Source organism: Diorhabda sublineata, chromosome 3 (genome assembly GCF_026230105.1).
Source record: "Diorhabda sublineata isolate icDioSubl1.1 chromosome 3, icDioSubl1.1, whole genome shotgun sequence".
NCBI lineage: Eukaryota > Metazoa > Arthropoda > Insecta > Coleoptera > Chrysomelidae > Diorhabda > Diorhabda sublineata.
The window spans coordinates 29349941-29371922 of NC_079476.1; the positions used below are offsets into that span (position 1 = coordinate 29349941).

General features: G+C 30.4%; 2 protein-coding genes across 6 annotated transcripts in view; one reads left to right on the forward strand and one right to left on the reverse strand.

The window, feature by feature from the left end:
• Positions 1–21982, forward strand: part of LOC130441952 (glucose transporter type 1) — a 537558-nt gene that overhangs the window by 426959 nt on the left and 88617 nt on the right. The gene's annotated exons all lie outside the window — the stretch shown is intronic.
• Positions 11789–16632, reverse strand: LOC130441956 (serine/threonine-protein kinase rio2-like). The gene is made up of 2 exons (XM_056775883.1): positions 16343–16632; positions 11789–12324 (listed from the first exon to the last, which is right to left on the reverse strand). Exons 1-2 carry the CDS (start codon positions 16547–16549, stop codon positions 12082–12084), a joined length of 450 nt encoding a protein of 149 aa, XP_056631861.1. The 5' UTR covers positions 16550–16632; the 3' UTR covers positions 11789–12081.

The following is a 21982-nucleotide window of genomic DNA, read 5'->3' on the forward strand; positions in this document are numbered from 1 at the left end:
TTAAACTAAATATTAATTTTGTGATTGTTTGAGGTTCCATTATTAAACAAGAATTTTTTTCTATTATACTATGAATCAAGAGCAACATTAAGCTCCAACAAATTTTTTATATGAGAAAAATCTTGAACTTACTTTTTTCTTGATTATTTGGTCATTGAATCACTTAGGCAGCCAAATTCCTCAAGAGATATATAACTTTTTCTATTTAACACAATAAACTAATGTTTGTTTTATTGAATTTCGAAAATAAACTCATGACCGAAGAAACAGAGGCAAATGAAACTAACAATTAAGAATTTGTGAATTGTTCCTGTCTGCATTTTCATTTCCAGGTATTTGTCTGAATTCACAATCTTCTAACAATTTACTCTTCTTCAATTTCATTGGACCATTCACTTTCATCTCGACTACCGACTAAATACTCTCCATCTTAAAAATCTGACATGATAAGCTCCATACAACATATATTAACATGCGCAAACCAAACTGACAAAAAATTTTTGCTCATCTCGAACTAATTTTAAACAAGTTCAATTTGTTGCTGGAATATGGAACTTTTTGTTCATTACTTGACCTTGATACTGTCGAATCGATATTTTCATATTGCGCATTATTAAGTGCTTAGACTATAGTCTCCTATAAACGCCATCGGACGCATATAGCAACACGCTGTACGCGGCCTACAGCGTCATGCCACAGTTAATTCGAACCATTGCACGTCATATTTGGCGTCAGCACAATATTTCGAGATTCTATAAAGAAAAAGACAACTTATTGCTTGAATCAGTCCAATGTTATTGTGCATTATACAATAATAGTGACAAGGAACATAAAAATTATATTTAAAAACTGAATTTATAAATTTATAAATTGTTCTTGATTGACACGAAGATATTGAATAAATTTAGTATTGTTGTGTTTTAAGTGTTTCATTAACAAAATCTGGTAACATCATTCTTTCTTCTTCATAAATAATCGATCCCTTTTTGCTCCGATTTTTCTTCTTATGCAATCGTTTTGTGCATCCTCTTCAATTATTACAATCCCCGCCAAAAGTGTCAAATCTATATCCATTTTATATCACACAACTAGCAATATTTGACGACTACTGTTATGAACGAGACGTCGGCGTCGGTCGTCATTCGCGTATGAGATATTATGACCGCTGACGCTGTGTTTAGCGATCAGACGTTAATCGGAACATTTACGCTCAAGTCGGAAGTCGCATATAGCATTTAATAGGAGACCGAGGCCTTACAGTCCGCTGAAACGAATTTAATAAGGGGATACAAATTATGTTGGTGAAAATACTTCATTAAACGATTATCAATACCATTTCAAGTTTCAGTTATAATGATTAAAATGTTAACTAATTCTGGAATCTCTAAAAAGCGAGTGCAATAAAGTGGAGGGTGCACTCATCTATCCTCTCCTCGCCTCCTTCTCGCTCCGCTTTGCGAGTAAGTGAAGAAATCAAGAGTGTAGCTGTAGATAGGTAGCACCCCTAATGCCTCCACTCGTTAAGTCTCATATATCAAGACCTAAGTGAGAATCTGGAGCGCGCATATAAAAATTACTTTGGTAGATCGACGTTTGTAAAAAAGGACATAAGGTACTTAGTCATGTATTTTACTAAAAATCACTGTGGTGTGGAAGAATTCGATGGTTATACCAAATTATTATCCAGATTCACTGAACTATATCGCCGATTGCGATAATGAAAATATCTCCGAATCTAAATCCGATTAAATAATATCAATTTTAACCGAATGGATAGGTCACATTCCATTATAAAAAGATTAACAAACGGATGATTTATTACTGAAATAATTAGTCCAACTAAGTATTTAATCATAGAAACCTGCAGTTTTAATCATGTTTATTTTTGGAGTTTTAATAGTAAATTATTCAATTACGTAATTTTTTCTAGAGTAGAAATAATTAAGAAACGATTGTACTAACTATTAATCAGAAATACGGTTTTTTGTTGATATATGTTACTCACTTTGGCTTCATTTCAAGGGCAACTTTTTTACTAGATAAATCATTTTTATCCTGTTATGATTAATGTTTATTTGGCTCTATCAAATGGTCGCCAATGATTCATTTTTATTACCACACTTTATCTCTGTGAGTTTGCCTGTTTGGGTGGAATTTTCTAATTAAATGTTCCACCTATTGATTTTAAATACATGACTAAAAAATTGGTGAAATATCTGATAATAACTAATAAAAATCTCAACGTAATTTTTATATGGAACAGAATATTTTAATTTTAATTCCACAAATAGATGGCGCTACAAAAAAGTTTTATAAATAGCATTGGCTGGATTTAAATTTTTATTGGCTGCTACATATTTTTGAGATGTAAAAACTGAGGAAAAATTTATTTTTTTTATGTTAAAACCGACCTTTATTTTTAGTTTATTTTCATTTTGATGTTCATGATGTAGGCGATCTATTGATTAATATACTCGTAAATACGCAAATTGTCATTGTCAATATCATATTTTGATAAAAAACGCGACAGATCGAAACGTCAAATTTTTACCTATCTTTAACAAATAACAAAATAAAAATAACAAATAACAAATGAGACCTTGAGACTTGAGACAAATGAGACTTTAGCCAAATGAGATTTTAGCCAAATGTAAAAATACTTTGGTAGCTCATTTCATTAAAAAATATATTTTCACTATAAAATTGTAGTCTTATAAAAAGAAAACTTTAATATTGGAAATATCTATCATTTTAACCTACCGTTCAGTAAGCTCTTTGAGACATTCTTTGGAATGAGATGAAAAATATTGTCTCACTACATTTTCAACATTTCCTTTGGATCGATTTTTTTTTCCTTTTTGTCTCGCAAAAATTTTGTCATGGATATATATCAAATCAACAATATTCTTTAATAAAGATTTATTATTATTGAGTTCTCTAATTCATTATTCCTTTCAAAACCTGGTCAAGAAATTACTGATCTTTCAGAAAACGAATTATTGAAATTGTATTGATTCGTTTTTTAATTTTAAGATGTCAACCGTTATTTACTACTTGAGAGGTATTGAATCGCGCAGCATTGTTACAGTTAAAACTCAATAAGAAAAAAAGGTTAAATCTAATACGATTAATCTTTTCTAAATGGTGATATAAGAGGTTTTTTCTCATAAGTAGCAAGCCTACTTTCTTATGACAGCCTCAAATCTCGAGGCATGGACGTCCAACAGTAAGTTTTGTACAATTACCAACTAGATGTGTTAGATCCGGAACGTCATGAGTTTTAAAGAATGTCACTTCTTCGTTTTATCGTATTTTTTAGCACGTCATACTCGAAACCGAGTGAAAACAATGGTACTTTACGAAATAATACTACGTTGAAGTATTGTTCAGATTATGTAACACAGGCAAAAGAAAATGATCACAGCGACAATTAAGTAAGAGGTGGCAATTTTGAGACTAATATAATTACATTCATTTGAAAGATCTGAAGAAAACTTATTAGGAGATAATTATTATCGAAAGTAGTCATATCTAAAAAATACTTATTGATGATAACTTAACGAAATTTTCAGCGATTATGGTGAAATATCTATGATTCCATATAAAATTCTTTTACAAATCTCATTCATTCATTATCAGATTTATTATTAACTATTAAATAAACGAAAATAAATAATCATCAAGAATAGTGCGGTATATACTGACGTGAAGGAAAATATCAAAATGAAATGAAATTTAATCTTCAGTGGCAATATGAGTCGCAAGGATCATTTTAAAAACTAAAACAAATGAAGGAAAGTGTTGAACAGTGACCGCGAAACAAGCCATAGTAACTAGACTTTTTCTATAGAACGCGTTACCTATACATTCAGGTTCTCCATTTCAAAAAAAAATTTCACTACTTGGTATTCGTTTAAATAATATAAATTTTTATAGAGCGCAGCGGCAAACTATACAAGTGCTGCGCGCTACTTAGCTTAGCTGTTAACGCTAGATATCCCTAAAAATTACACAATTATTCAATTAATAATCTTTACAGATCAATTCTTATATCTTTATTTATATTGTTAACAACATTTGCACAGAGTAATTGAAATATGTTGATAAAAGTATTATTTAAATCGAACAGTTGTAATAAATAAACATTTTAATAAAATATATTAATATTAATTTTAAAAATTAATTCTTCAATTTAAAATACCGACAATTTTCAAAAACTGTTGGAAGGACATGATTTTTCGGTACGACTACTTCCGATAATTATATATAATATTTCTGTCATCAAGTGGTGAAAAGGGTTCCAGTTGAGATGATTTTCCAATGGTAAATACTTTGAAATCTGTCAATCACTGCTTGATAAAAAATAAGACCAACGTAGAGATAGACAGGCAAGCTTAATACATTTGGAGCAAACCTCGTAGGTAGTTGTGTAAGGAATTGATAGCGTCAGTAAACAAACTTTGTTTTCGCCATTTCAATCAAGTTCAATTTACATTTATTAGTTCGCTTGGGGAACACGCTACAATTTTCTAAGCCGAGAAATTCGCTGTGATGGAATACGGACGCGTGATACTCAATAGACGCCGCAGGAATCCATTAACCTCAATCTGCTCAGACAGCAGAGCTCCCATACAAGCTATAACGGATGAAGAGGTATGCTCTAGGCTAGTGCTGGAGTGCAAGACAGTCTCACAGAATCTGGCGAGTGATGGCTGCAAGATCCAGCTCGTTTGGGTACGTGGTCACAAAGGCAACGACGAATTGGACTCAGTTTCCAGACTGGGATCTTTGGTGTGGCCAAAAGCACTGCCACAACGTCTCTCAACGATCTATTCGCAAGGGATGCACGACAGAGATGGATGAAGACGCCTGGCATTAGACAAATGAAGGCCCATATAGATGAACCATGTGCGTGTCTTCCCAAACAACTACTCCAACTAAACTGGCGTGAAATCCGACTAGTGACCGGACACTGCCATCTAAGATGCCATCTACACACCATTGGCATCATGGACGATCCAGAGTACCGAACGGATTTTTTTTTTGGATTATGTTCAGGGGTGTCTACTGAATGTAAATCCAAGTGGGCGTAATGGAGAGCATCCGCGTCATTCGCCATCTTGAAAAACACGTTTTACCCAGTATCTCGCGAACCGCGCATCCTCCGTCAGAAATATTGGAGATCATTTTTAACGATAATAATTATTGACATTGTTATTCATTCGAAATGTTTTTTTAAAACGAATAAATTTTTAATTATAGCGCTTCAAACTTTTTACAATATATTTTTGCTAAATATACAGTTAACATTTCATGATAAATTAAATACTGTAAAAAGTTTGGAGCGCTAAAATTAAGAACCTATGCGTTCTATCTACACTATCTTTGTCGTACGGTGCGCGGTTCGCAAGATATTTGATAAAACGTGTTTTTCAATGCCCCTCATGACGGCCACTTGGATTTACATTCAAGGGACAGATATTTAAAAAAAATCCGATCTCTAGAACTTTGCATGAAAACAGTACCCGGTGCTTGGCCTGCAATGACTATACTAAAAATCAGAGAACGATTTCCATTTAATTAAAAAATTACATTACCGGTGAAACTGATTAATTTTATTTCGATGCTTATTTTACAGAAACCATTTTGTAAATTTTCAATCAATATTGTAAAGCACAACCAACATAAACTTTATCAGCATTATTAATATTCTGTCGACATCAAAATATCAACAAACATCCTCTATTTTTTATGCAAAGCGTCAGAGTGAAAACCATGAACAACTAGTTTCAAAGATACGGTTCATGTGTTTTGCATATGCGACAGTACTGTCGAATGAAAGGTGTAATAACAGCGTTACATTATAATTTACACGCAGAGGTATGCTCTCGCTTAGAACATGTTAAAAGAAATAAATGAAAATGCACTAATTAACAATACCGTGAATTTTAATATAAATGCAGTTTGTTTAATAGCGAAATAACAAAAAACAAGTAATGAGAAATGTGTTGTTGGATAACAGCTAAAAACATTTCTGTTCGGTTCATTTTTCAATTTAAATATTGATAAATTCGTTAATGTTTTGTGTTGGATCATATAATTATTTTTTTAATAGTTAAAACATCGTTTTATGACTGCACTGTGCACCGGATCTTGTGATCACGAGGAATGAAAAGTATTCGAGTAACATGCTTAGAAAAATGAAATTAGTATTATTTACACTAAGGGAAAGATGCCTCTAAAATTATAACTGGAGTCATAAACGATATTTCAAAACTACTTTTCAAAAATTCATGAAATGCTGTTTATATGTCGAATAAAAAAATATTTATTGGCAATAGACAGAAAATATAATAAGCATACGTGTGTATCACTTTGCAACGTAATCAGAAAGTTTTAATTACGCATTTATAACAATGCAAAACCAAGTTTTAAATCCATATCGATAAAAAACTTTCGTTTGTACCCTAAGCCATGTCATTAACATCACTGAGCCAGAGAACTGGTTGATGGTTGAATACTCTTTCGGCTTCGAAACAGGAAACACTCACTGGGTGTCTAATCTGGCCCGTATAAAGTCTAAGCCGTCGCAATAATTCCTGCGTCGTTTTAGCAGTATGAGGTATTGCAAAATACCTGCACGTTTACATTCTGCTTTTGCTTAATCTTGTCAAAGTTAGCGTAACTCTACCAGTAGAAAGTCAAGTCTTAAATGTTCGATGGATCCTTTCGACCTTTCCTGTAATTAATAAGCTCTGACTGTGGAGAAAATAACTTCTAATTCGGAGGATTTATAAAATGGATGATACGAAACTAATATATGAATATTATATGAAAATATGAGTTCTTGATGATCTGGTTTCAAAGTATCCCTGTTAAAAAGGTGTTATATCATCTATGTATAACATTTTTTGTTAAAAATTTGTTGTTTCATTTTCATGAAATAATATAATAATAATCATGTGTTTTTTATTGCCAAAGAAGGTGGGGATGCCTTTTTGTGGACACAGAGATAGTCGAGATTCAAATTATGGAATATCTCTGTCACATTGCTCTTGTTAATAATTGTTAAAGTGATTGATTTTTGGAGAACTGTATGCATTTTACGCTCATGGCAAATATAAAATTGATAATATTCCAGTAGTAATTTAATAATTTTCATTTCATCCTGCCTTCATTGTGCTGGTCATTGACACAAGGTCAAATTACGTAATAATTTAAATATTGAACTATCACAACAAATTTTTTGGTAGATTCAAGGAACTGTGAAATTACTAAGTTATTTTGAAAAAACAGTGATCTTTCCTTTTTTTTAGTACATTTTTAAATGAGATTTCAAATTATCATCTTTTCTCAAATTATATAAAACAATGGATAAAATATTAAACTTAAAATATCATGTTGAACTGGATCTGAACACAAGCATAACATCATAATCCTCTTAAGAGATTTATGGAATAAAGTGTAATTATAAACAGGAATCTCGTTACAAATAATTGAAACATGAAAGCTCTTAATACGTTTCCTTTCATCTATTTAAGCACATATTACGTACTAATTGAGGTCTAATAATTATAACTTATTGGTGCATAATATTTTACGTAACCGTATTATATTGGAATATTGGATTCCAATGAAATGCTTCTCGCTGGAATAATTTAATTTGTGGGCAACTGGAGATGTTAAGCTTTCATGGTTGAGAGACCTCGCCTCCTAATTTTTAACGATATATATAAAATCGCAATTTTCAACTTTCTTTGAGTATTTCACTCTTCATGTTACAGAATCAAGGAAATTTGATATATTTATATGCGTATAGTGAAATAAGATCGTTAATGTGTAATATGTGATAGATGAAACATTTTATATAAACAGAATGTCTGACGATAGAATTATTATTTTCCCGTGGATAAAGAAAATGGAGTTTTTCATATGACAGATAAATTCAATATTGGAATATTGAATTCAGAAACCTGATGTTCATTAATTCTTATATTAAAATCCCATTGTAGTTTTTGCAGAACTAGAGGGCTGTCTGAAAAGTTTTCGACCTCGTCCTGAAGATGCCAGCACCTAATTAATATGAGTTGGGAAATATATTTGCTCATATGTTGAGAGATTTTCACCCCCAGAGAATTCTCCTAATTCTTCTAACCTTAATAGTTCGGGACGAGAGAGATTTTCATTAGACGAGGAATTTATCGCATACGTAAACGACTATTTTAAAGGAAAAGACAGTATCTATTATTTGGAAGGGTTGAAAAAGTTAGATCATAGCTGAAGTTAATATACAGAGTGAGTTTCATGTATGGAACGCCTCAATTATCTCAGAAACGGCATGTACGTTTTTTATAAATTTCTGTGTACAGCTGTCTTGTGATACAGCCGGTATTATGGTCGTATTTACATTGTTGTTAGATATTTCCTTTTTCCGAAAAAATAATGAACTTTATTATTTCCAATAGATCACCTTGTATATTTTAAGCTTTTAGAAATCCTTACGAAATACTAATTATTTTTCATGTAAGATTCTCTATACCATAATTTCGGAGGTGACTATGACTGCTACAATAACAAATTTAACGTTGATATTTTAATGATATTAGGATAAGGTGATAGGCGTAGAAGTCAACAAGAAACGTGTAATATCCTTAATAATTTATATCCTAACCGAAATCCCATAACAAGATCTACTGTCAGTAAATTAGAAAAAAGTAGATATTCAAATTAAACGAGTTTATTTAATCTACTAAATGTACAATATTTATTGTAACTTTTGAGGAGATACTGTAAATGTAGCTATAACTCCGAAATTGTGGCATTTAGGTATAGAGATTTTTACATGAAAAATAATCAGTATTTCTTAGGGATTTATAAAAACATAAAATATATGAGGTGAGGCATTTGAGATAAAAAATTTTATTATTTTTCCGGAAAAAGGAAAGATCTGACAACAATGTAGATACCACCATAATACCGGCCGTATCACAAGATTCTTACGCACAAAAATTATAAAATTGGTACTGTCGGTTTTCGAAATAATTGAGGCGTTCCATACATAAAACTCACTCTGTATAGACTTTAAAGAAGATTTCATTAAAAAAGAAAGTGGTTATGGAAAAAAGTCTTCTTGCTTTGTTAGGTCGGAAACTTTTTAGTCAGCCCTCGTACATATACGTTTCGTGTAGATAACGTAGCGAATGATATAATATTAGTATCCAAATTTCTTTATATTTTAGTTCAATATTAGGTTGTCTTTCGTAGATTCTTGCAATTTTTGTTTAAACTTTATAACTCCTATAAGGTTATTGAATATTTTTTAATAATTTGGAAGACTTCTATAAGAAGTTTGAATGGTCCTAACTGATTTTTTCTATTTGTTTTGGAATCGTGAACAACTTATTCCAGAGATGCGTTATTCAACTAATTTTCCAGAGTTTTATTAAGTGATGATTTATAATTTAGTCATCGCATTCCTAAATGCCTAGTTTGTTAGAACTCAACTAACCTCGATAGCTTACATATAAAACATCGAAAAGATATAGTGGTAAATATAAATTCTAATGTTCATTATATACTTCACACCTCAAAAACAAAATTTTTTGAAACTAAACCTTGACTTAATATAACTGATACATAAATATAACTGATACATATCGGGTTTAGTCATTAATTAGTAAGAAAAGTATGTGCCGGTATGCTCGGCGGCCCATTCCAACATTAATTCTTATCAACATTTATCTACGTTCAATTATAGTAACATTATTCGGTAATGTTATACTTAAAAAAATCATCCGATTTCGATAATTTTTTTTAAATCTTCGTTTTTACGCCGAATTTACGAGAAAAATTAAGGAAATAGAAAAAAATTGTTTTCAGGGCTTTAAATGTTCCTGAAAATGCACTAATTCACGTATAATTGTTGATAACTTTTCTCCAAAGAATCAAATAAAGTTGTTATATTTTTTTCATAATCTACATAAGAAACAAACAAACTGAAAAAAATTTATACAAAAATGTTAGATTTATCATGTTTTTACAATAAAAAATAACAATTTCTTTTAAAATTGAACTTTTCTCTCAAATAATTGTTTTTAGCTTTTTTATTAAGTAATCAATAAAGTTATATGAACAGAAACATTCTTAAAATCACTTATTGTAATCAATGTTGAATGTTAGTTTTGAAAAATCGAAAATTTTCACCATTAAAGAAATGGTATCTTACTAAAGTTGAGTGTATCTCTCTATTTTCAAGATCGTTCTAAAATTATTTTCTGGAGTGTTGGTAATAATGGTTTCGTTATTGACGGTAATTATTACATTTTGCCCATCGTTAATGATCGTCAAGTTATCAATAGTTTATCCACTATGTCGCTATTGTAACAATTTAACGTTGTGAAAACATTTTTAAAAAAAATTTGTCAAAATCGGATTATTTTTCGATTTTTTAGAGCGTCAGATAACCATAGAAAATTTTTAAGTGAGATAAAAAATTCATTTCTCAATTTTTTTTTTCAAGATGTTCGTTTTTTTGAATAGATTAACAAAAAAAATATTTTAACTGCGTTTGATGCTTTGTAAAAAAGTTATAAACGATTATATACGAAGAAGTGCGTTTATAATAACATTTAAAGTCATAAAACTATAAGAAATCTCCAGGTGAGATATTTCCCAAATTTAATCGAAATCGGACGATTTTTCAATTTTCTAGAGTCAAAAAAAAACGAGAGCACCGCGAAAGTATAAAATTACCCATTATTCTTAAAACAAAGCATCTAGTTCTAAATTCTCATTCTCTAGGCTGATAATATGGAGGTTACGACATAAATTATCTCCTCAGATCTCTTTCTCGTTTTTATTGTTTTCTACCCAAAATGGAAATATTACGAAATTTTCAGATTCTTTATAATACATGTTTTAACAATAATTTTATGAATCGTCTTATGCAATTCAATTTTTATACTAATACTACTCAGAAGCTTCCAAAATGAGCTGGGCGGACTAACATACATGTGTATTCAAGGATGAAGGAAAAAATTAACCAAAAATAACAGAATTAGTATACATTTGATATGTTCTACTCTGGGTTTGTATCGTTTTGTACTTTAGTTAGGTTATGTATTCTTATTAGTTAAGAAACAGAGGGTCAAATTATAGGGAAAACCTAATACGAGGTTCAGAGGTCTGTATATTTGGAAAAATTCATTTTATATTAAACATTCATGTCTTACTGGGATATGATCAATTAGAAACCCCTTGTACTGAGATCATTTAGATTCTTTTCTTCGTAAGTTATCACAACTGTTTCCATACCTAAGCGGATATACTCAGAATTAATTCTGAAGTATATTCTGCGATTTCATATTTAATTCCGTGCCCATGATCTTTAAAAAATTCACGTGTTTTACGAGGGTAATGAAAATCCCAGTACCTTGAATGGCCCTCTGAAGAATGTTTGGTGTCGCATCCGATAGTTTGCAGCCACCTGTTCATAAGCTATTTACAGCTCCTCTTTGAATTGAAACAATCGGATGTAGTGGACTCATAGGAGTGTTGTTTGTCAATTTTAATTCAATTGAGAAAATTTAATACTCTTAAAGAAAGAAAAAAGGTATATGTGTAATAAAAGTGATAAAAATAATCTGTAAAATTATAGCGATTATAAGTCGTAAAAAAATTTAATTAGACAATCCTAAACATCAATATCTCTCTAGGTGCCTTAAGGATTTCTTGAATATATACTTTTGTCACATTTATAGATAAATGAATGACGAAATAACAATTTATATGATGTTCTATCTTATCTTTATTTACAAATAAAATTTTATTGTTTTTAAGAAAACGTCTCATAACTAAAACGCCTGATGACTGCGTTGACTGATAATCCTAAAATATTGAAAAAATAAAAAAAGGAAGCTATAACGATAGATGATAAGATCCTCTCTGTATCCTTCACGTAACTAAAAAAACTATTATGATATGATCTTTTCCAATCACACATTTATTTGATAAAACTTGAAGAATAAAAATAATTTTTTTCAAAATAATACTATTAATTATGATATTTGAAGTTAATTCAAATCACCAAGCACTTTGATAACCTCCATCTAATGAATATGCATAATCTGGAACATCTATAAGACTTTGCGGCGCAAATGTAGTACTATTCTGCGCAACTCCCAGGGATCGAGCTTTGAACTTTGAAAGGGCTTGTTTTGTTTGTGTTTCTGTCTTCTCGGCTTTTTTCTCGTCGATTTCGGCTTCGGATTGTGAAGTTTCGTCTTCATGACCATCTGTTTCGTCTTCTACTTGTGAATCTACAGCCTGAAACAGATGTTGTATGAACTTGAAATTTCTGGAATATTCATACTGAACAAAATTTTCACACTACTACTACACCAACACTCACAATTACACTGTCTGACATGCGTATCGATAACCAAGTTATCGTCTTCGGACACTGAAGGTAAACTATTTACTTTGATTATTGAAACGTGCATAAGAAGGTATTATTGTGAATGTTGGTCTAGTGGTAGTATAAACAGTATATTCTGGACATATTTATAGTCTCATGGAATAATTCATAATTTCAGAAGGATTTTTCCTAATTATTCATTTAAAATTTACATCAGGTATATTTATGTATAATAGGTAATAGGGTAATAGGTATATAAATGTTAAAAACGTATGTTATCATTTCCTTAAATCGCTTTTCATAAGATTTTGTTATAAATATATATTTTAAAAAAAGAAAGCGTAAGTAATTTGCCATCATTTTGTGATCTCACCTACCCTGATGGTTCTCCTCAATTTCTTTTAGATCCTGTGACAGCACTCTATCTGTTCATTATCATAGTTTCCTTAGTTATGCGAAAATCTATCAAGATAATATGCAGACAATATAATTTGATATACATATTTGAAATGTAGGAGATAGCAACAGTGCTGTTACCAATGGAATTGTTAGAAGATCCTATTGACACAGGAATCCCAGCCGAACATCAGGATATATGGTCATACAGAAGTGCAGTATTGTCTGCAGCCGGTGAGAATGTGCTTGAGGACACAGGAATATGACAATTTTGACTCTATTAGAGAAGTAGATTGTTTTCATAAATCTTGGATTTTTGAAGTTAGTTTTGATCATTATCAAGCTCAACTGGGTTTTCCGAAGGATTATTGGAGGCGTTTTTTGGCGTGGCGATCTGCAGATTCGTTTCTCTAGTGATTATAGTTAATTGTTTAAAATATAAGATACGCTAATATCACATATTAAGAACTGTCATGTTGGAAGCCGTAATTTGTGTACTTGAAAACGTAGAAATTTGCTTGAATACTCAAGGTATCAATAAAAAATTATATTTCTATATATACCTATGTAATCGCACAAAAAGATATCCAAAAATTTACAATCATTTTTAGAGAATTTCTGTAAAGGTAAAAATCATTTATGAGACACATTTGAAAATTTCTAAAATGCTCTTGTTTTGTAGCGAACACGTGTCTCATACACTTTTGTTTTCAATTTACTGCATGATCCTACAAAAGTGCTTTAGGAACATATTTTGCTATGCTATATAAAAAAAATAATATTTTATTATATTCATTGACGTACCAAAGTTAAAATATTTTTTTGCATAATAATTTTCATTTTTCAACATATCTCCTACACCTCTATACACTTAGTACAGCGATGTTCTAACCTTTTCTTAAAATATTTGAAATTTTAATTCTTATATAACATTATCTCATAAAAATTTAATATTATTGTCACAGAAAAATCTTAGAATATTGTTTTTCTTTCTAATCGTTACTAATGTACCTACTCGAAACATTCAATTTTTTTCAGGTTACACAATTCCGTGACTATTATAGTTTATATCGTAACATCGGAAAAAATCGAATACGGTTTTTAATTATCTATAGCTTTTAAAATAATAGAGAGAATACAAAGTTTAGTATATTTGTGTCAAGAATATCAAATGCTTCACGAAATTCATTATTATGTAAACTTTCGTATAAAAGAACTATCTTTTGATAATATTGATGAAATTGAAGGAAATTGTTATTGAAATTATTAGAATTACTGAGCAATCAATCTTGTTTAATCAAAACGTTATCAAATATTATCATAATCACAAATTATGTAATAATAATATTATACAATTGTTTTCTGATTAATATAGGAACGGTTGAAAACAGTGAAAATATTTTTATCTGAAAGCAACTACATAATTTCATGAGTGTTTGACTACAAAAAAATACTCTATCAACATAAACCAATTAAAGCAACTTTCTATATTATTGTTATATTATATATTTCTTAAATATTTCTTAACACCTGAAAATCTAGGAAGATATATAAACAAATAAACGTGACGATATGGATAACTGCCCGCACTAGCAATGAACTTATAAAAACCGTGAATCAATGGATGAACGAATTCCGAATTATTTCTATCGGCTTTATCGTGGTCTTCTTAATGATAGATTTGGTGTCATTTCTAACACATTTTTCAGTTTTGGAAAGAAACAGATATCGCATAGTGCTAAATCGAGTCTAAGTGTCAAATGTAGTCAGACTAAAAGAATTTTAGAGGAAAACCTCAAGAATAAAATTGTTCCATTGTTTTCATTCAATTTTTCTATAGATAAATCTCTATTTTTGTCTTAAGGTCAAAGTCATAAAACCAACATTTACCTCTAATACCAATTTGGGCCATGAAATTCGTATCCAGATGAAGACAATTTTTTAATTCTATACGAATGTTCAAGAATCCCCATTACTACTTACTTGGAACGATTACTAAGTATTTTTGTTCTAATCTAAAATAGAATTTTCGGTTTTCACATAATCTTACTTCTTTGTTGTAGCAACAGAATACAGCACTGTGTCTGGCTTACACCAACTTTTCTATCCCACTAGCTCAAACAGTTCAATTCCTAGCTAGACTAGATTGTCTATAAGTTGAGAAACTTCAAGGGGTTTCGATGTTTGTGGAACCCCTCTTCAGGTCTACTCGTTATTTTTAATTTCATATGGAATTGATTGGATTTTGAGATCTCTATGTTGATCTTTTATTTTTGAATATACAAAAGAGTACCTGAAATTCCTTAATATTAAATTTTAGAGCGTTTCTATTCATGATTCATTTTTTGTTCATCTACCTCTTTAGTTGCGGCCATACATTTAGGTACATCGATTTTGGATGCTTGCATATCAATAGTATTTACCACAAAGGTATCAAACTATCAACCAATACCCGTACTTTATTTTAATCTGTTTAGTTTTTTTTTGTAACGTGTTCCTTCCGTTTAATTTTGTTATTTTGCTCTTTCTTCAATAAAGATAAAACTGTTATTTAGAGTTATTCAGAGTTGCTCTAGTATCTTTTCAATAGGATAGATATGTACTAATTTATATTCATTCAATATCATACAATTCTTAGACCAGTGCTCTATATTATCAACTGTCTTTTGTAGCTTAACTGTGATAGCTTCTAATTCTCTTTATTGCTACAACTCTTGTTCCAAATGCTAATATTGTTGGTATTATGATTTCTTATTGACGAATAAAACATTTATAGAAAAGATATAACACTGATACAAAAACTACCTTGTCATACAATTGAATTGATTGGCTTGGGTTCAGGATTGTTCTTTTCCATTTTAACTCTGAATGTTCGCTGGCGTAGGTATGACTGCATTATTTGTTTATCAACTCTTGAAATAAAGGCACTCATTTATGCTAATCAGCTTTGGACTGAGCCATACAAAATCATGAATTAATTGAAATTTTTTTTACATATTTTCGTTGCATCCAAATTCTTAAGACCTCGTCTATTCCTCATTTCCACTTTTGAATCAGTCATATCTCACAAAGTTTAAATCTTTCTAAAGCGGCTTTAGTAGTAGACTGATAGGGTCAAACGGATTTAATTTGCCTCTTGTTACTGTTTTTCTCAATACATGAGAGTATGAGACAAATTAGTTGGAATAAATGCACCGTTAAGAATTGAAAATTCATTCATCATACTTTGAATCACACCTCGTAGATGTCAAAAATCATTTCATTTAAAAAGTATTGGTAACAAATAATGCTTCGATAATCTCATTTGGCATAATTTCATAATGAAACAAACAAGGCTTCAATATACTTAAAACTAATTTACGTCTCATGGATAATAATCTATTGAAAGTAAATTATATAAAGTGGTAAAATTCAAAATATGGGAAAAATTGTATGTAACATCAATTACCACCTATTACCGTTGACCATGGTATGTATAAACAATATATCGAAACAACGTATCGAAATTTGCGTTTTATATGAAGTACTTACATTATCAAGAGACAACACTTCTGTTGACGGATCTTCTTCTATGTTAGACTCAGCATTTATTTCGTTATTTTCGGACGAATTGTTGTTTTCGTCTATGGAATCATCCAAGTTTAGAGTATTTACGGCTCTACATATTTCTTGAGCGCTACCTGTTTCTCCACCCGTTTTTTCTATTGCTCCTGCACATATTTCTTGTGCTTCGGCCATTATAATTTGTAAAAATTATGTTCCTCTAAATGATTACACCAATTCTTAATGTGTGGAAAACAATATTTTCGAATAACGTTTTTTTATCAAAGATTCTTATCTTTGTAGATTAGAGATTATAGGAACTATTATCAACAAATATACAGAGTTGGATTTGATAGATTGATTATAGCATTTAATTGAGGCACAAACTGTAGAGTGTAAGTTTTCTAATAAAAAATGATTTGGAAGAGACAAAAAGGAATCAATGTAATTTGAACAATTATTCTTATCGGTATTATCGTTAATAGCTTACAGAACTGAACCGAAAAAAGTGACCAAGGCCATCGATGTTTTTGAATTGTGATTATGCAAAAATTCGTCACCATACAATTTGTTAAACATTGCTTCAATTGGTTTTGGATGGATACATAAGTATATTCGATATCAATATTGAAAAATCGAGCCAACGTTTTTGTACTTGAACAAGTGTATGTTTACACAAGATTAACGGATACTTTCGACAGAGCTAGATACCAATGTTGATTAATTAAAACAAATAAAGATATAAAGGATTAGTTTAACATCTTGCTAAAAATTTCCAGGTTCGCAATTCATATTTTCAAATGTTCATTTAATAGAGCGAATAGGTTCTAAATATTTGAAAAGAACAATTTTACATGTGTCGTCTGACGTGGAACTTGAATAAGAACACGCTATCAGTCACCTTGGAACTTTCCAATAAATTCTAACAATATTTTTGTTCTTTTTTCTTCATAGTTTTTTCATTTAGTATGGTTCATAAGAACTTAAAGCTCTTCATTTTTCATGTACTCTCCTATTTCTTTTATTTTTCTTCTTGTGCTTATAGTCTTTTTTCCGTTCATTTATAATCTCCTATTTTACCTCTAATATTATCCTAAGTGTAACTTTTCTAGTATTTTTGTATTCTTGTCATTAGTCCTATGTTATCCGAATATACAAACGTTCGTGTAAGGGTCCTTTCAATTGCAACTTCTTTTATTAGTTCTTCGATAAGTAAATTTAATAGCATTGTTGATAGTATTTACTCTTGATAATTCCTCTTCTGCTTTTGTTTTCCTCTCGGATTTTATCTCTACTTTTGACAAGTCTACGAAATATTTTTCCCAATTTCCTCCTTTTATTTTAGGCTGTTACTTTTTAGTTCTGTTTTGTAAATTCATGAGTTCAAATAACTTCCTATTGTCTCTATGTTATCGTTTATTTCTGAATATTCCTTTATTTTTCTTGAACCTTCGTTTTTTTTGTCAATTGCTCTCCAATTCTGTTTTGGTCTCAACCAACTTGCTTAGTCTTTGTTCTTATCATCTATACTTCCCTACACCCCCCATAAAAATGTTTTTTCATTTTTATTCCTAATCTTTGAGTGTGCTCTGTTATTGGCCTCTCTTGTACCTTTGTGATATACTCTCCATTCATTTGTTCTATGCTGAGTGTGTTCATCTCTTATGTTGTTCTATTCCCTGGTTTTCGTTTATTATTATCAATTCAATCTTTATTACATCAAGCAAGTGATCCGTACATCGTTTATGATTTTCTCTCAGTTCCAAACACTTTCCTAATACGAGATAGCTGTTATGCAAAATGTTATCTTTCTCCATTGTGACATTAAAATATTCTATAATCATCAATATGTTGTTTTAAGATATTTTAATGTGGACTTGCTCCAATTTGTCTTAAATGTTTTTTATTTTCTTGTATCAAACAGAAATGTGTCCTTGTTTATTCTCTATTTTTATAGAAAATTTAGATCACTTATCAGAAAGGCTCTTCCCTTTATCCTCTTTCTCTTTTCACCCAAGTGATAAATTTCATACACCTTTTCCTCCTATTTCGTACCTTGGAGTGCTACTGTATCTTGCTACTTCTCTAATTATTTCTTCCGTTGTTTCGGCTGCCAGCAATGTTTTGATGTTTCAAGTTCCGTTCTTCTAATTTCTATTTTCTGTTTTTTCTTGTTTTCTTTCCTGGTTTTTCTTCATGGTTTCGGAAGTTTTCGTTTTTTTGTTTTCTTTTTATATCCTTCTTCATTGCCAGGTCGTTTGTTGCTTTTAGTTTTTCGAGGTTTTGTCAAAATTCTTTATTGTGCATTATTTTTCATCCCAACCCCATTTCTCTTTTCCTACTTATATCTTGACATTTTCACCATTTCCATTTTCTTCTCTAACCTTGATTGTTGTTTTATTTTCGTATCTCTCTATGATTCTTGAGAGGTTATCTTGTATAGTTTTTTCCCTTTTTAAACATACTTTTGTTTTTCATCGCACTCTCTTTCTTTGCTTTTTTTGTTAGCTACAGTAGACATGTCTTTTCATCTAGTTTCACCCCCTTTATCATCTCAATTTTAAACTGGAGATACTCGTCAATGAAACATTACACTTTGTCTTCTAGTTCTTCTTGGTCCCTTGCATCTATTATAAATCCTTGCAGCACTGCGCTCTATTTTCCTTTTCAATTTCCAAATACTCTAGTCTATCAGGGAATATGGACAGAAAATGCGAAGAAGAAATAAACAACGGAAACAGTACTCGAAAAATCAGAATATCTGAACGGAGGAAGACTAAAAAAAGCAACAGAAATAGTAATCAGTCGAACGGTGCAAAATATCTTAAGAAAATAATAACAAATACTTCAAATCTTCTTCAATGTGCATGTTGAGAAACCAAAGAAAACACTCTGAGCCGGCTTGGTACGGTAACAAATTTAAGAATTGTGAAGAAATCATCAGAGAGAAATATATTGGAATACCAAAATAAAGGGGAACAAGGCTAGGAGTTTAACAAAATGAAAATTAAGATTTTTTACCAAAGGAATTGATGAGTTGGCAAATCTAATGGACAAATAATAACTGACCTCTCGGAAATATAAACCAGTAACTCACAAAAATATTAGTCATCAACTGCTCCAACTGCGACAATATAATTAATTTTTCTAGAAGGAGCTTTGTAATAAATGTAATAAATATCATAAATATATATATCATTTACTATCATTTCCTGCTTATTTTTGGAATATTATTGGAAAAGGTACTTGATATTTCGAACAATATTTCATATTTCAATATTTTATTGTGAACTGTGTTTCATTCAAATAAAATATATTTATTAAAAAACAATCTTTTAAAAATTGAAACTCTTGATACTATACCTATTTGGACAACGTTTACTAAGCTGTTTCCAACTCACCACGTATTACATTCCTAATATTTATAATATCTACACTAAAACACTGAAAAACTTCTATAATAATTTATTTAACAATATTATTATACTCTCACTTATAGATTATCAACAATATAGAGAAAACACAATTTTGATGTCCTTTTTATTTCGATCATTATGTAGCTTCTTTATCATTTTCATCGACAGCGCTGTTAGTCCTCACTTGGGCATCGACAACATTTGTTAACTTTTCATTCTGATCCTCGCCTTTAATTTCAATCGGTTTTTCTTCTTTTACCTCCGGAATAGTGTTATTAGGTTTTTTGTTTGGTGTTGAATTGGACACACCTTCTAATTTATAACTACTCTTGGAATTTCCCATTGTCAAGGTTCTGCTGTTAAACGACAACTGTTCGAACTAACGGTGTTGATAAACTAAGTTTAACCACATCTTTATGTCGTGATAACTTTTTATGACTCACTAATTATAGCTATGATAAGATACGACAGTAATCAAACATTCTATACAGAACATTTGGCAAATATTGTTGCAAGGTTTTAATGTTAATTTTTTAATACTGCCATAAATACATGCATATGTCAACGGACGATGAGTTCTGTTGTTTTGATAAAAAAATGTGTCTCCTATTAATTTTGTACAGGAACGTACTCAAGATTACAGTCTATTTAAAATGGATTGAAGTCATCTATATAATATATTTTGTGATTTTCGAAATCGAGCAAGAAGTTTCCATGAAAAAGCGATGTATGACAAAATAATGCTTTTAAAATCTAAGGGGGATAGAAAATTAATGCTGTTTCTACATATATGGATAGAAATGGAAGCAAATCCATAGCAGACCAACGAAGAGCTCCCTCCTTCAATACAGCAGATTAGAATAATCAGAAGAGATGCTGGGGTTCCCCATTATCTGTTCGAAGAAAACAATCCATCCATCACGTGAAACCTATTTCTTTAATGACACAATACAGAACCGTTTTCTGTTCTCTTGTTCATTGAAGATGAAAAATGGGTTCTAAAATTTCATTTGTTTGGAATTAGTTTGAGAAGCGTCATTACTTTACATATAACCTTCATGTCCTTCCAATGGAAACTACTTTACATTTTGAGTTTGGAATTTTGTATCCACCTGATCGTAGACTATTAGGATCTCTTTCTCTGATATGCATTACTACATTTTCACATTATTGATCCATTTTCAAAATAGTTCGAATATTTAAATTCTGTTATATAGTCTAGCTTAACTTCATCACAAAAAATTCTACTATTCAATTAAACAATGGTGTAATTTTAACTTGTAGTCAAAAAAGTAGATGAAATATTCCTCATGACAAGAGAAATATCTCACGAATTTTTCATAGAGTCCAAGCTTGTTACGCCCCTGTTTCATGTCGAGTATTTTTTACTTTTGTTTGCATTTAAAGTTTACATAAAATTTTCCATGGTCACAATGAGGCGTCAGCAATATTATGCACATGAATACATGTTAATACTTTGAAGTGAACAAATCTTTTTATAGAGTTGTGTTTACTTACTCTACATATCCTAACCTTGTTTATTCTGTAATTATAGAAATTGACTTGAGTAAAGGCGAGATTTATTTTTTTATTGAATCTGTTATTTTTCAAATAATGAAACCAATTATCATTGGAAGTTCAAATAAATAAATTTTGGCAATATACGACCCAACCCCAACAAACCAATCTATTCTCAAATTGTGTGTGTGTGTTGTATAAAGCACTGAACTCTATTATTATAAACATTATATCATATCATTATAAATATTATGATAAATGTAATAAGTTATATGTTTCCAATTCAATCTACAATTTGTACATTCAATAATCCCATAAAAATAAGTCTCATGGCCTTGATCAGGTAATCTGAAGGGTCATTCTAATGTTTCTCTTCTTTCTATCCACCGTTGTAAAAAAGTTCTCTTTAAAAAATTGCGCACATCCCACTTTTTTGTGGCCTTTGTTTATAACATGCTTGAATCAAGCCTAGATTTTAATCAGGCCAATTTTGCCGTTCAAATAAAACGTCGGCTTCTCCGAAAATGAAACATTATCAATTAAATTGTTATTTTGATCCATCATACACTTCAGTCCTTTTTAAGAATATTTGATACTGTGCCATATGTTAATAATCCTGTTCATGTTTTGTCAAAGGAGATCTGAAATCAAATGATTCATTAAAAAATTGGTCTATAAAGAAAAAATTTGAAGA